The sequence below is a fragment of the Anser anser genome (genome assembly GCF_964211835.1).
Source record: "Anser anser genome assembly, chromosome: 3".
Lineage (NCBI taxonomy): Eukaryota > Metazoa > Chordata > Aves > Anseriformes > Anatidae > Anser > Anser anser.
Window position 1 is genome coordinate 90,888,643 of NC_139722.1, and position 15,741 is coordinate 90,904,383.

General features: G+C 32.3%; 1 protein-coding gene across 1 annotated transcript in view; it reads right to left on the reverse strand.

Annotated features, from left to right (window-relative positions):
• The window catches only part of KIF6 (kinesin family member 6), a 173,619-nt gene that overhangs the window by 144,062 nt on the left and 13,816 nt on the right, over positions 1–15,741 (reverse strand). The window contains exons 4-5 of the mRNA XM_083828484.1: positions 8,408–8,555; positions 3,790–3,899 (exon numbers count right to left, since the gene is read on the reverse strand). Of these exons, the coding sequence (XP_083684610.1) occupies positions 3,790–3,899; positions 8,408–8,555 (258 nt within the window). The remainder of the gene's footprint in view (positions 1–3,789; positions 3,900–8,407; positions 8,556–15,741) is intronic.

The following is a 15,741-nucleotide window of genomic DNA, read 5'->3' on the forward strand; positions in this document are numbered from 1 at the left end:
GGTCTTCTAACGCAATAGTGTTGCCTGTCCTAGTCTGGACAGGTAGAAACAGTAACCTGTTAGTTGTCCTGATTTAACCTATGACTATTGGTTTTACAACCCCAGTCATTATTTCTATATTATTATCTAGTGCCAGGAAAATTTTTAGTTCTGAACAGATAATACAAACTATTTCAGAAGAATTTGTACTGATGGGTCATAACTGAAGTGAAATTGGTTTAATTCAGTATCATGGAGCTATATAACTCACTAATACTCTGTACAATGGGGAACCTGTTAGAGGAGAAACCTTCTTGTAAAGTCTTAGAGCAAATGAGGAGCTTCAGAAAATTTTCCCTAATTTGAACAGTCCTGCAAATCTTTTATAAAAACAAGAGATGGCAGTAAGAATTCAAAGTCTTCTACCAGCTGTATTTCATAATAGTAGTATTATAATTGTTTTCAAACATGTAAAAAGAATAATTTCTATTTTCTTGTATAAGCATGAGAATGGGATTGTCTATATTAAAGTAATTTTTTGCATTCTAACAAATAAGTTACTTCAAGTGAGTCTGCAGCTGAATAAGCTGTGTTTTAGCTACAGCTTTCAGCGAAGTTAAAACACTGCCAGCTTTGTATAAGAAAAACAAGTTACAATTGTAAATACACCAAGTATTAGGGTATTTCAAAATGTATCTCTATGGACTACATGTATCATCATTACAACTAAACGTTAAGAAAACTTTTTTTTTCCTCTTGTAGAACTGAAAGTTTACTAGGGTTTCAAAACCAAATTCCATTGAAATATAAATATATGTATATATTAGAAACATGATTACATTAAATCTCATTAATGAGCCTGTCCTATGAACCGCCTTCCTTTTGTAAACTGAACAGATTTACACTGAAGCACATAAACATATTCTTATTTTAAAGACTGTAAAGTTTTTCCACATACATAAACCTGTGATATATAGTGATTATCGTACATTTAAATTACATTGAATCTAGAGTTTGCAGGACTCCAAGGGAAAAAAAAAAATCTCTTCAGTGTAGGTACATACAGAGACATATATACTTATTCACATAACTCTATGTGTATATAGAGAGATATATAAATTATATCCACACATTTGTCAGGAATTTGTTTTCAGAGAAACAGTGATTTTGTGCGAAAGCCTCTTTTCTTTTCATCTGGAAGACTAATTAAATGATTACTCTAATTAAATGATTAAGCATTGTTAGGATGAAAAATTTATTAGACTAGAAAAGGCACAAAGGGTGGCTACACACAAAACACCGACATCAGGATCTGGTATTTCAAAACTAATCATGCAATGATTAGACGCTATGGACTTTTTTTTTTTTTATTATCCAACTTCTCCTTAAACTTCAATTTTCACGCCTTTTCAATTTTCACACCTTTTTTTTCCAAGTACTATCAATGAATCTATTGTGCAATTTTCATAATGTACTTCTATAACATGAATGTCATCACATGACACGTTCAAACCAATGTGCTTATTCTTACCATTGAACTGAGAAGTAATATAAATTCATTAAGATGGAGCTCGAGAGAAGTAGCTACCTTTAATGCACATTGCATCCATCTTCCTTTGCAAGAATGCAGATAACAAGAGTATTCCAAAAGAATCTGCATACCTTAATAAGCTAAGAAATCTTTTCCTTACTTTTTTTTCCATCTTATATACTTGGGAGAATACCAGCAGACTGCTAATATTTATACAACCATAGAAAAAATGCATTTGGCTTTTTATGGTGCTTAAAAACTTGATGATCCGCTGTGGAGTTCAACAGGAAATTATGCATAATATGAACCTTCTAAAGTACCATAAACATAAGTTTTTTAATATTCTCACTAAGTATGTGCTTTCAAACAAACTTGAGTAAATTAGATTCTTCTGTACTTTGCTTACTACCAGTAAAATTCTAAAAGGTCTTAAACACATAAAATGCTCAGAAAAATGAAATATATATTCAGGTAATAAACACTTGATACATTTTAAAGTCTGTATAACTACTATTTACTTTGCCATTTACAAGAAATTATCCAAGTAGCTAAAATATAGTTAACTGTGTAACTACCCTTCCATGCAATTTGTACTTCCATTTTAGCTCAGACTGCTACTATATACTTTCAAATTTTAATCCCTAAATTAACTTAAAAAATAAACAAAAATACTTTAAATACTTTTACACAATGTAAAACATAAGCGAAGGTGTAGTTTTAGTACATTACATGTATCTTTTGACAACTGATATACAGAAATGAATGACCATAGATAGTAAATCCATAAAGCATTTATTAACAGTAATCATCCTGTAGAGAAAATTATCTCATTAATACTATTATGCACACTGTTTTCAGGTAATTATGATTATCCCAGTGTGCTTTATTGCAAATACACAACCAAACTTTTTCCTCAACTTTTCCTTTTTTAAAATAGTCTGAGATGTAACAAGGAGCTATTCTTTAGCATAATTGAATCACCATACATAAAGCAATTTTGATATTCAAAAATTCATGAGTAGTAATAAATCTTCAGAATCTAGTTTTAAAAAATGATTTATATTTTCTTGGGCAAGTAACCCCAAAGAATTGTTTCAAATAAAGTTGTGATTAAATTAATCAAATTTAGTTTAATTCAATTTAATAATTTCAATTTAATAAAATGAATAAATTGAAGGAGTTAAAATAAAATATGACAAAAATAAGTTAAATTAATAATTTAATAAATCTGAATAATTTAATAGCATTAACTTTTATAAGCTGCATAAAAGTATAACAGACTAGTATTACAGTATTACAACAATTCTGGAGCTTTTGGGTGGAATATATTATATATGCATATATTAGAAATGAGTTTAATATGTTAATAACGTAATTAGTTCTTATGACACAAAATTCCATTGATTTTCTGTTATTGGTCCATTGGCAGTTCTCGGTACACTTCCTGCTCTTGTATCAGCAGTGATTAAATTGTTATTTACGTATTTCAGTCATCATCATGCTGAGCAAGAAAGTTTATGGTTCTCAGCATTATTTCAGGGCATTTGCAAATGCAAGTAGTCAACAAGTCACTTATTTATACTATTTACTATTTGCTGAGTTATTTTAAGAATAACACAGGTTATAAATTTTTCTTAGAGACTTAGAGAGTAAGTTTTGAGTTTCCTATAAAGTGTAAGGTCTTTAACCTTGCTGTTCGTACATGTTGATGACCCACCAAGCTTTATTTACTGCCCTAATCCAAGTACTGGTAAGTGCTGGCATCTTGTCAATGGAAACTGTTGTAACAATCATCCATCCTGAAGTAAATATAATGTCTTTTGGAGTTCCCTTTGCCCTTTCCCATCTATTACCTACCTTATTTCATAACTGCTCAATCTAGAAAAATAATTAAACTTGAAGGAAAAGGCCTGAGTATTCTTTCAAGGAAATACTCCCTTTTATACGTCTCCACAGCACACACACAAATGAATACCACATAAAGGGAAAGGATGTCATGAGAAAGCACCTCTTGTTTCCAATGGCTGCCATAGATCTCTTCTGCATAATATTAACTTTTTTTTTTTTTAAAGTTTTACCTTCACTTACTGCAATTTACATACAAAATAACGAACTTTAGATAGTGTTGATAAAAATGAAAAAAAATAAAGTATTTTGAGTTAATTAACACAGGGAGAAGTAGCACAGTTTCAAAAATAAAATAAAATCCCCAAACAATGCAACAGGGCATCTAATTTCTGTTGTTACTGTTCTTGCTGATTCTCTGCTGTGTCACTTACGGCAAATCTTCCAATCTGGAAGCTTCATGTCTTGGGTCCAACAAATCATAACCACATTCATTGTAGATTTCTAAGTAGGAAACGTGGGTTGTATACATTTTGGTGTTATCCTGGATAAGAAAAGTGAAAAAAGAGGAAGAGATATAAATAGGAGCAAGAGCTAGGCCAGAGGACAAACTTCACTCTATAGCTTCTATGTTGCTTCCTTATTGTCTCTCTATTTTTCTAGGTATGGTTTACATTTTCAACTCATGATACTTATGTGTTTTCTGTTACCATGGGCATAAAAGGTGATGAAGAAAAAGAAAAATTAAAAACAAGCAACAGCAAAAAAAACCCTATGCCCATGATTAGAAGCCAGTTTAGTCTGTTTAAATTTATTGGTTCCATATACATATGGAAGTCTGTATACACTTAGAACACAGCAGCCTGCTTACAGAACCATGTAACATGCCAGTTTTCACTTCTATGACAAAAAAGAATGTTATTATAAAGAGGTAAAACACTCATATTATGGGTAAAAAGACTACTCTTAAAAAAAAAAAGGAACAACAAGAAGAAAAAGATTTACTTAATTTAGAAACTTCAGTGACATACTGCTTTCCACTCTCTTTATCACAACTTTTAAGTGCTGTATATGGTCAGCTGCCCTCTCCAATCCTCTTTTTTTCCTGTATAATACATTGCCAAAATACAACTTAACACAACCGTATTTCACATGCAGAATTTTCTTGTGCCCCAGAGCCAAATCCGAGCTACCTAAATCTCAAAATAATGGGATATTATTTCCAAAATAAAAGAAAATTAGTCGCTGTTTTTCAGCAGATGAAGCCATGGTGAAAGCACAGCTTTATAAAGCAATCTACTACAGTTGTTTTGCAAAATACATTGAGATACAAACTTTTCATTTCCATTCAATAGTTATTTCCTGTGTGAGTTTTTTTATTGATAGTGACAGATCACTATTTCAAGGAATACTGTTTAAAAAGATACACTACAGATGGTTGGAAAAATGTAGTAGGAAACTGTTCAAACAGGAAGCTGTAGAAATCATAACAATTTCTGAACAATAAATTAAAAAGATAATCTATTAAAAACAGAGGGGTTGATTTGCCTCTCATTTTGGGAAAAAGCTTTGGTTCCTTGGTTCCAAATCCCACTGTCTCAGTCCAAGCAAAATTTTAAAAGGTCTTGCTTTTTTTTTTTTTTTTTGTCCCTGAATTCACTTCATCCTGTTCTATCCTATCTAGGGATAGGATAGGAGGCAGATGACTCTTCTGCTACATCAGCGCTTTCTAAAGCATGGTTATAGATAAACAGAAATTAAACAAGGGAAAGGCATGAAAAAAAAGGCAAGATGAAACATTAAGAGTGGTGCTTTAAGAAGCACCAAGAAAGAAAATGTACAAAACAAGCACAAGAATATAGAAGCAGGCAGACAGAAGTATCACTGGAGGCACAACTAAGTAAAGTTTTTCCTCCAAAAAAAGGCGGAAAATAGAAACACAAACATATTTATTTTTGTTAAAAGGCAAAAAATAGTTATTTTTCATTCTATTTTGTTTTTATTCCATAAGCAGTGTTGGACAAGGATGTGGCTGTGTTGACACTGTATATTCCTTGTAATTGCCAGGTCACCCTCTTCACTTTCTACAACAGAAGTTCTTGAGGAGGTCGCGTGAGTGCAGCTGGAAGTCTAAGGCAACATGATCAGCCTGCTTTTTTTCAATTCAATTCACAGAAGAACAAACCTCTGTGTACTTGCAATACGCTACATAGATGTACCTGCCAAAGCCATACTTTGAAAGAGACAAGGAAACTACTCAATATTTTTAACCCTTACTCAGGTAGGGCATACTCATGAGACTGAGACATAATCCCTTATGAGTAAGAACTGGAACCAGTATTAGGTGAATGGTAGAGTACAAAACTACAGTGTTTGAGGCTGTCATTGAACATCAATGAGTGATATTAACATCAAAAATATTTAAATTTGTTTAATTAAATACTTTTGTCAAAATGTGAAAATTAATCTTAAATTAATCATTGGCCTGGTGGAATAAGTGAACAGACAAAACATTATACCAGATTGAAAACACATTTCTCTCTTCTTCTCTTCACTTTGCCTCCTATGGTTGTAGGATAACAATTGACTGTGTTTGCTCACATCACTGTTACACATAATAAAAGAAAATGTAGTATCTTGTAAACATAAACTATCGTCAGTGTGCTTATTGATGACACATCCTTTTCATTATTCACTCATTTCATTGCATAAAAACGTCAAAAAAATTATTCTCCAATATTTTGGTTAGAAGTAAAACATGTACATTCTTTTAGGAAAACACTGTTTTGCCTGGAACACCATCAGTTAGTTATTACTGCTTTGCACAGTTCCCTTATATATGACAAAATTAGGATATGTTACTTACACTTTCCCTCCAACCTGCAGGCTGCAGGCCAGTTGGAAGACATTAGATTCAGAATGTCTAACTTAATTTTAACTTCATCATTCATTTAGAAATGTTATTGCTAACATCTTATTTGAGTTCTGGAAGTTTATTAGTTGGGAAGTATCATTTACTTATTACAAAAAGGAACTTAGATAATAAGGAGTATTTCAGGTAGCTTTTTTTCATTTGTATTTATTTGTTTTTATTATTGCTTTTAGATGTTGAAACATTACAGTATACTTGTAGTATTTTAAATGTCACTATTACCTTCTCTAAAACTCAACTGTTGTCATGTTTTCTGTACATAAATAAATAAGCTGCCAAATTAAGTTTCATTTGTCATTTCTGAGCATAGTAAATGCACAAGAAACATAAGCTAAATTATGGTCATGTGTCTCCCTCTCTCAAGTTTTCTGCCTCCATGGCACGATGAATTTTTTGCACAGGAGGTAACAATTGTTTTTTTTGATTCAAAGAAAAAGAGTACAAGATTTCAGATTCAGTGGGGTACAATGATCAGTTTAGTTAATTTTAAGTGCAACTATTACACTTATAATTTTAGCAAAGGAATTTTAATTTCTGTAATCACAAAACTATTTTGAGACTCGTTATTGTTTCCCTCCCCACTTCTGCTGGACACAACTACAGTTGTTGAAATGTACCATTCACACTATTCATTTTTACATCACTGGATTCACCTAAAAAGTAAATTTATAGCTCCTAGGTTTAGCTTTACACTAGAGGCATATGTTTCACCCTAACAGTTATGTTAAATTCACCAATCAAACAACAGTGGCACTGAGCAACTGGCAGGAAAATCTTCTGTAGAGTGTTTAAAAAAAACAAACAGAAAAACATTAAGAAATAACTGGGACAGAACTCTAACACTGAGAAATACTGTAAGATGAGGAAAAAAAGGAACAGACAGAAACACACAATTATATCTAGTAGTTACTACTGCTGAACCCTTTTTTGTGAAACCGAATCCATATTTATACAGGTGGAGTGACTATTTCTCCACTAGAAGTGTCAAGTGTAAAGCACATGCAAAACTCGTTTTCAGAATACAATTTATTACCTTTGAAAGTGTTTTTCTAGTCACTGTTAACTAGTATTTATGTAGTGATACTGTTTTAAAAACAGACTAAAGGATTTTTTTTTTCAGTTTTGAAAAGAATGCATTAGGAATAATTACAACAATAATAATAAATGTTCATGACATTTTTACTATTTATATATAATAACAAGTAAAGATGTAATGTATTATTATATATATATAATAATGTACATATATTACACGTGTAATTATGTTAAGATGTGGGCCTAACATATGGCCACTTTCTAGCCAACTATATTGAATGAATCAGATTATTAATATCACATACAGAAAAACATTCCATACAAGTGCAGAACTGAAGTTGAAGGGAAAACAGCTGACAAGGAAAATTGACACAGATAACTGAACAATTCTATTCTCTTTTGAATCCTGCATCACTGGCTTCTATTTTTTTCATAACTAGATGTATCTAATATTATCATTCTATTATATATTTTATCTAATAAGTAAAACACAAACATCCAAATATACTGAATATTTATAAATGTTTAATATTCATTTAACTATTTTATTTTGAGCATCACTCAAGCACAAATATATTAGGTAACAAAGAATGAAAAAAACCCATCTTTTATACAATATTGTTGGTTTAGAGTTGCATAGAAGTCAGAGCAATTTTTATATGATATGCGTGTAATGCAATGCATACAATACATAAAACAGAGCAGAGCAGTGAAGATAAGACAAGTAAAGCAGATTATGTGATCTGAACGTATATTGCTCCAAGTAAAATAGCATGGTTTTAAAAACTAGAAAAAAAACCTTCACTCATGCCTATGATTTTTAGTCTACTGCAATGAAGCACATAACCAACACTACTAGCAATTTATTATTGCATAACATTTCGTGCCAAGTTAGATGCTTTATTCAGCATTTCTGAAGCAATAATTTTAGGACTTCCTCTAACACTATTATAAAAGCAGCCATCTGCAATATAGCTACATATTAAAGTATAAACTAAAGTATATAAAGTACATAAACTAAAGTATATAAAGAATATTATGTATACACCAGGCATTAGAAATAAACAGAAAACATTGTCCCATACCTTCTGCAATTGATCAAAAATGTAAGATAGAGTCCTAGGAATGATGCCTCGATCGCTGTAACGTTCAGCTCCTCCTGTGATCGTAAAAGTTTTGCCACTGCCTGTCTGACCATAGGCAAAGATAGTACCATTATATCCTGCCAAAGCACTGCAGGATGGTAAGAAAGAAGAGAGAATTAGTATCTATGGCATAATTTATTTTCCACAATCGACTTTGTACAGAAACAAAATACAATTTACAGTAATTCTTAAATATATAGAAGCTGTCTTCAGTAATACAGGATCACACTTCATACTATTTATTCTAGATTCAATGGAATTTATATAGCCTGAAATGACATTCAGATGTGATAATCTTTTTCCACATTTCTTACTTGAAGAAAGGCCTAGCAAAAGTCTAGTTAAAATATTTTTCTCTGTAAATCACCATACTCTCACCATTCCCTTCAACCTGACTTCCACCAAACAGTAGATAAGCTTAAGAATAGTGGTACAGCTGCATGCTCAGAAGGAAATGTCAGACTTGGCTGTAGCTGACATGGAGCTCATCAGCCATGACTGACCAAACAGAACTTTCATGTTATGACAGAACATATTTGGTCCCGATTTTGTGTTAAAAGCCCTTTCTTTTATTGCAACAAACAGAAAGCACTCTCCCAAATTATTGTGATCTAGATTCCACTACTGATAAATCAGTGTAATTTGAAGGAATTATACAGCATTTCTTAGAAAGTTTCTTGTACCATTTGTGAAAAGAGAAGTACATTTTTCTCAAGTAAGGCCCCTTTGATGGGCTGACGTAAAATATAAACACATTTCATTTTCCCTTGATATTAAAACTAAAATTTCATGTATATGTTTAAAATTGCTATTGATACTTATAGTTGACTATCATGTGCTTCCCTTGCACAGATGTCTTGAAAGATAGAATTACTAAAAGTCTTTTTCCACATTTCTGAGCCTATTTCTTGTTAATTATTGTAAAGTGTCCTGACCTTGAAAAATATTTAAAGTTCTCTAACATCTTATACTTCACCCTGTTCACACACCATATATACATATATATATATACACACACATTATAAACAACAAGGTATAAATGATAAAGTACAATTATTTTGAATTTTCACTTCTCTGTGAGGAAAAAAAAAGACCAAATTATCAAAAATTATTAGAATTAAAAATTTAATAGTGATGAAATCTGTTACTGACTGTAATATTCAGACGGCTAACTAAACCAGAAGTCACACCAGCCTAAAGAATATAAAGTCAGATTAGAATACCTCAGACTTTTTTCCTTCCTTTCAGTAGCCATCATTTACAAAACTTTTCCTAAATTTACGTCTCAGATTTTTTTCTACAGTAATTTCAGTATATCTTGAGAAAATATATGTAGAAAATATGTGAAAATATATGAAAGAAAATATAATAAAAAAGTCAAAATATATTTGAAAGGGCATGAAGTAATCCATAAGGAATTGTTTTCATGATAAAGCTTATCAGAGGCAAAATCTACTTTGAATTTGATTTACTATGCTTAAGGACCTACTAATTTTGCATGAAGAAAGCAAAAGGCTAAAATTACTCCTTCGCATTTTGTTTATAAATGAAAAGGGGTAAACAACCCTTGCATAAGAGAAAGAGAACCACATATAGATAGCTGCTGGTCTGGCGCCACAAGACACGCAATGGCTCCCCAACATATTAAAGTTTATTTAAAGGCCTGAGTAGTTGCCAAATTGCTTATTTTAATCCATTATAGTAGGATGACAGAGAAAAAAGTAGAAACACACTGAAAGGAACTACAGCCATCTGCTCCCAAAGACCAAACTGCCCAAAGACAGAGTATACATAGATTTTAGATTCCAGATGTTAAAAATCAAAACAAGCATTACTAGAAAACACCTCATTCATTTATCTTAAGAATTTATAGTGCCCACCACCACAGAATCTGAACACTGAAGACAGTAATGAGTTGTCAGAAGGTAGGGGGTATCAAAAGAACCTCACAGATGGCAGGTTCAAAACAAGCAAGAGGAAACGATTCTTCATGCAAAATGTAGTTAAGCTACAAAACTCTTTGCAATGGGATGTTGTGGATGCTAAAAGTTCACACAGGCGTCAGGAGAGACTAGACTAATTCCTGAAAAAGAAATCCTCTGGTGGCTAATACACATAGAAGTCACCTCAGTTTCAGAAAGTCTCTACACTACAACTGAGTAGAGGCTAACAGAATATTTCATAAAAGTAGCTCTACATGTTTACCCTTTGTTGTTTGTCTTTTTCTGAAACACTGACAGTCAGTGTGAGAGATAACACACTAGGGTTAATGAAACTTTGGTCTAACTCAGTACAGTTGTTCTTCTGTTTTTACATCTTTGTTCTTTGGCTCTTCTAGATCTTGCATTTTTCTTTTTACTCCTTCTCCTCTTCTTTAAAGTTGTTAAAGGTATATTTTTTCAACTACCATGACATGGCTCCTGCAGAAAGCTGTATTTTGCAATGAGTGCCAAAATAAAAAGTGGTAAAGATGTGGTTGCAAATCATTAACTCGAGGGTCCCAGTTCTTCACAAAACACTATTAGGATCACCACACATGTAAACATAGGATAAAGTGTCAAATTACATATGTTATCAAAACACTTACAAAAGCCAGTGAGTTTAATTGATTCATATATATATTGCAGTCTATCAGTGCAGTTCTGAACTGTTTTCCAGGAAACATTGATATGTTCACATATTTGACCTTGCAATGTAAATAATGTATTGCTGTAGTCCAATTATAAGAAATATTAATATTGCATATATGGTTTATGAAGGTGCTGGCTATGAATACAGAGCTGAGTTCCACTTTAAAATCCAAGGTGAAAGGCTCTCTATATAGTATATAGTGTATATATACACACACACACACAAGTGTATATATATATATACACACACACACACTTTATATGGTATATAGAGACTAGTATAGTATATATTAGTACACATAGTATATACTGATATAGTATACATAGTATATACTGTGTATATACATATATAGAGAAACTTTCATCTTGGATTGTAAAGTAGTATGTACATATATATATAAATAAATATATAAAATGCATTCTGTCCAGATTTACAGCACTCATTTCTTTCATTCAGAACGTATTAAAACCGTTGAGGAACAGTCACAGAGAATGAAGCTTATGAACTAAGCAGAACTAAAGGTTATGTCTACGCATACATATGTTTATGAATCAACAAATTTAAAAACTGAAGATGTAACCACAAACGTGTATATAATATTCTGAATACTAGTAAAAACTCTGAATGTGTACCTGTGAATTAAATCATATAAAACCCATGCCTGCTGTTATTAACTCATGCTTCTTTTACGGTACTTTTCTTGTAATCAATTGGAATACAGGATATTTGAACAATGAGGCTTATGGAGTAACTATTATCATCACAAATACTCGTTAAGGGTATACTTTGCTCTTTTTCACTTTGAAGACTTTCAAGTTAAATACTGAACTGCCTTATCAATCTAATTATAGTTTGTTGTCCCAAGGAGTTTTACAATTAAATAGTATCAATATATGTAGGTGACCCAATACCTAATCAATTGATAAATCAAAAAACAAAATCTATTTACTAAATGCTCAGAATTTTTAAGATTGGCATTTTTAAGATCGACATTTATTAATTTCAACCTAAGATGCACAATTCCTTCAGGAAAATAAAAACATATGAGTCTTCATACCCCTTTAGACACTTATAACATTATACTTAAAAAAACTACACTGCGGAATTGTTTATGAAGTGAAAGGCCTCTCACATGCTGAGAGTTAGCACAGTGAGCTGAAAATACATTTTCTCTTTCATCATGAAATGTAATGATGACAGGTACCTAAAACAGTTGGCAACACCATCTCACCATTATGAGATAATAGGAAAAAGTGTATTTTCTACACAGCATCCACAAAGAATTGAATCCATAATCCAAAAGGATCCTTAAAGATTCTCATCTGCAAATTAAAGCTGTCCCTTCACAGTATTGGACCTGATTCTCTACTAGGAAAGGCTGTACAGAATCAGCTGCTCTTTTCTGACATTTCTGCAAAGTCTACTCACCCAGGCAAAGCATGCATCACACATAGGATTCTCTGAACACAAATCACAAAACTTTTTTAAACTTAGCATTTCAAAGTAAATGGGTTGATATGGTTATTGATGGCAATATTCTGAAGGCTTCAAAATATGCATACATAAAAGATCATATACTAGAAGGATAGTTTCATTCATACCCACTCTGTCCACAATATCCAGAACCCCCCTGTATCACAACGTGCATAACTTTGCCTTCCCCCCCCCACCCCCCCTCCAGGAAGCTGAGTTTTAGCATAGTTAAGGATACACTTTATTGAATAAATTGTCTCTTAACTACTTCAAACAAAACACATCAAAGACGCATAATCCAAGGAGAAGCTTTGCTGAAAAGATCTTTCATGAACTTATGTAATGTTGTACAGCTCCCTGTTCAGAAGTTCATGGACTACTTCCAGACACATTAGCTAAAATATTGTTGGAGAAATCTGTCTATGGTGTATTGCAGTAAAGTTGCTCCTGTTGTGATTGACAGAGTTCCTAGAGGGTCATCTTTTTTTCATAATAAATATCAAGCTCTGAACTGTAAGGCCCACTATAGAGGAGAATAGATTTTAAAATACAATGACCAAAACTTGTCCAAATTGTAACTTTGTTTCACTGTGTCAGCAAATTCAGACAATTCATTTTTCTTACATGCTAGAACATGCAGACATGCATTTGTAACACTTGGGTAAATTTAGCGTTCACTACAAGAAGATAAAATACTAGGAAAAAAAGGAAATATTAATGAACCAACAAGAAAACTGTTGACAGTATCAACAGCTAATACCAATTTTAATGAAATAATGACATGAAGAGTGGGCAAGCAACCCATAATTTTTGAAGGAATACTGTTTTACTATAGTCTTAAGTCTTCTTTTATTCTGAAATATTATTTCCAATGTAATTATATGTTCACTTCAAGATGATTTTAACACGGAAAAGAGTTAGATCTTTTCTTACATTTTACTCTAAGAACTGAATGCATCTCTTCTAGTTAAGCACTGAAAAACTGCTGTTGGTTTTTATGATTACAAAAGCTTATGCTTGACCTTACAAAGTTGATCAGCAGCATTTTTTAAACACAAATATGTCCTCCCTATACCACACAACTGAAATCACACTTTTTTCAAATAAAATGTAGTTTAAGCACAAAACTGACCAAGGAGATTAACTTGATCACACTGCTATATAAGCTTAACCATATGTTAGGATGGTAACACAATTTAGCATGTTGTCATGGGACAAGCAAAACATTTTCAAGTTCTACCTGCAACCTGTGACACACTACTGTGAAATTCTTCCACACTAACAATCTTTGAGACAGAAATGGTAATACTTTTCAATATTTAAAAAAACAGAATACTGAAATAACCAGTAGAGGTTTAGAGAGTACACTGAAAAAGATTCCTCTGAAGTACTATATAGCAAGACCATGGAACCAAAGCTCCTTCCAGCCAATGACCACCTTTCCAATAATCTCACTGAGTTCTAGGTGAGATCCACAGTGTGGGACAATTTGATGCAGATTTGTTTTTGCTGGTGTAAATACCTAAACCCACTACAGTATTTAAACATATCTGTCATGTATCAAAAGCACTTCTGGTACTTTAAGAACTCCCAATATGCATTCTAAAAAAGTTTTGAGATTTTTTTTCCATTAATTTGGAATAGTCTTTAGTTTTAATACTTGTCTTGCTTTGGAGAAGAGACGTAAAAAAGCAAGTGGGAAGCTGAAGTAAATGTCCCTTAATTATTCTATTTCAGCACAACCTTAATACTGTTTAATTGCCTTAAATGTGCTATACAAAAGCTTATGTAACGACACCTTCTCAAGTAAACAAATTTCGGCTTTATGGAAATAGAGTTATAACATGTTTTGTCTTCTGCCATTTGGACTTCAAGAAACTGATGGGAAAAAAAATCAATCATTGATAAAATATTGAACCTGTGCTATTTTAAAGAAGTCCCCTTATCAATTGCAAGACAGTCATTAAAAACCCACAGTGTAGAGAAAAAAATAGTTGATATGAAATGGCCATTACATATAAGACAACCAATAAGACTGAAGGTTAAACCAGTGCTATAACACTGTACCTCAAACTATGATGGTCTAACGATATAAGAAAAAACATCTATTTTAAAGAGATGTAGTGTATTTTATTAGACTAGATTATATAACTGTGTGAAAACAAGACAGTGAATTATTGTTTTTTTGATTATTTTAAGGGACCCTGCCTCTTCCCTTGCTAAGCAAAAGCTGATGGTACAATTCTGTACCAATTATCACTCCTCTTTGTAGTACAAACCGATCTATGAACATAGTTAAAAGAGAGCAAGGCCACATTGTTTTTTTCCCTCAAGTTTTCTTACTCAGTTATTAGTTAACTTGAACTCTCTAACTTAGTCATAATTAGTGGCAATTTAAAAACTATGCACATTGAGAAATTAACTTTTTGTTAGAAATTTCAATTTAGATCCCTGTTTAAATAAATTTCTGTTACAAAGATATGTACTGATGTTTTCAGTCACTCAGCAGACATACCTTACGCCTGGAAGATGCATAATTCCTAAATGAAAGGCGTGATACAGAAGTCTAACTCATACAAGCAATTGTACTTAAATTGATAGATCCATTATGTTTACAACTGGTTAACATTCCTTAAGTGAAAAACTCCTCAAGCAGGAGCTTGAAAATTTATGGGTAGCTACAGCAGTTCAAAATAGCATTTAGTACTTTGTCCTTGAGTATCTGAGACAATATAAAGAGCAGCATAAAACCCTGTGACAGCAGACAGAGGTTGAAAGCAGACTGAGGTTGTTTTGTTGTGGTTGGCTTTTCTGAGTACATTTTGTTTTAATTTACCATGATGATCATTTGTTCTATTTAAAGTTTATGAACACAGAACTTTTCATTTGTTTCTGTGTTCATTGTTAATATGACTGCAGGCTGGTTTGCGCCTAAGTATAACAAAGAAGTCTGCTTCCTCTGCTGTTACACCGAGTACATTTTGTTGAATCAAACACAACAGTTAGCATGAAACTACAAGATTTTTTAAAAAAATAATAAAATGAACTGTCAAATGAAGAAGGATGTATAGCATCCAAGAAGAATGCTATAAAGAAACTGGAGAGAGCTTGACAGAACAAAGTTTGTTCAGGTTGGAGCACATAACTCGAGGGGAAGCTTGAGGAAGCTG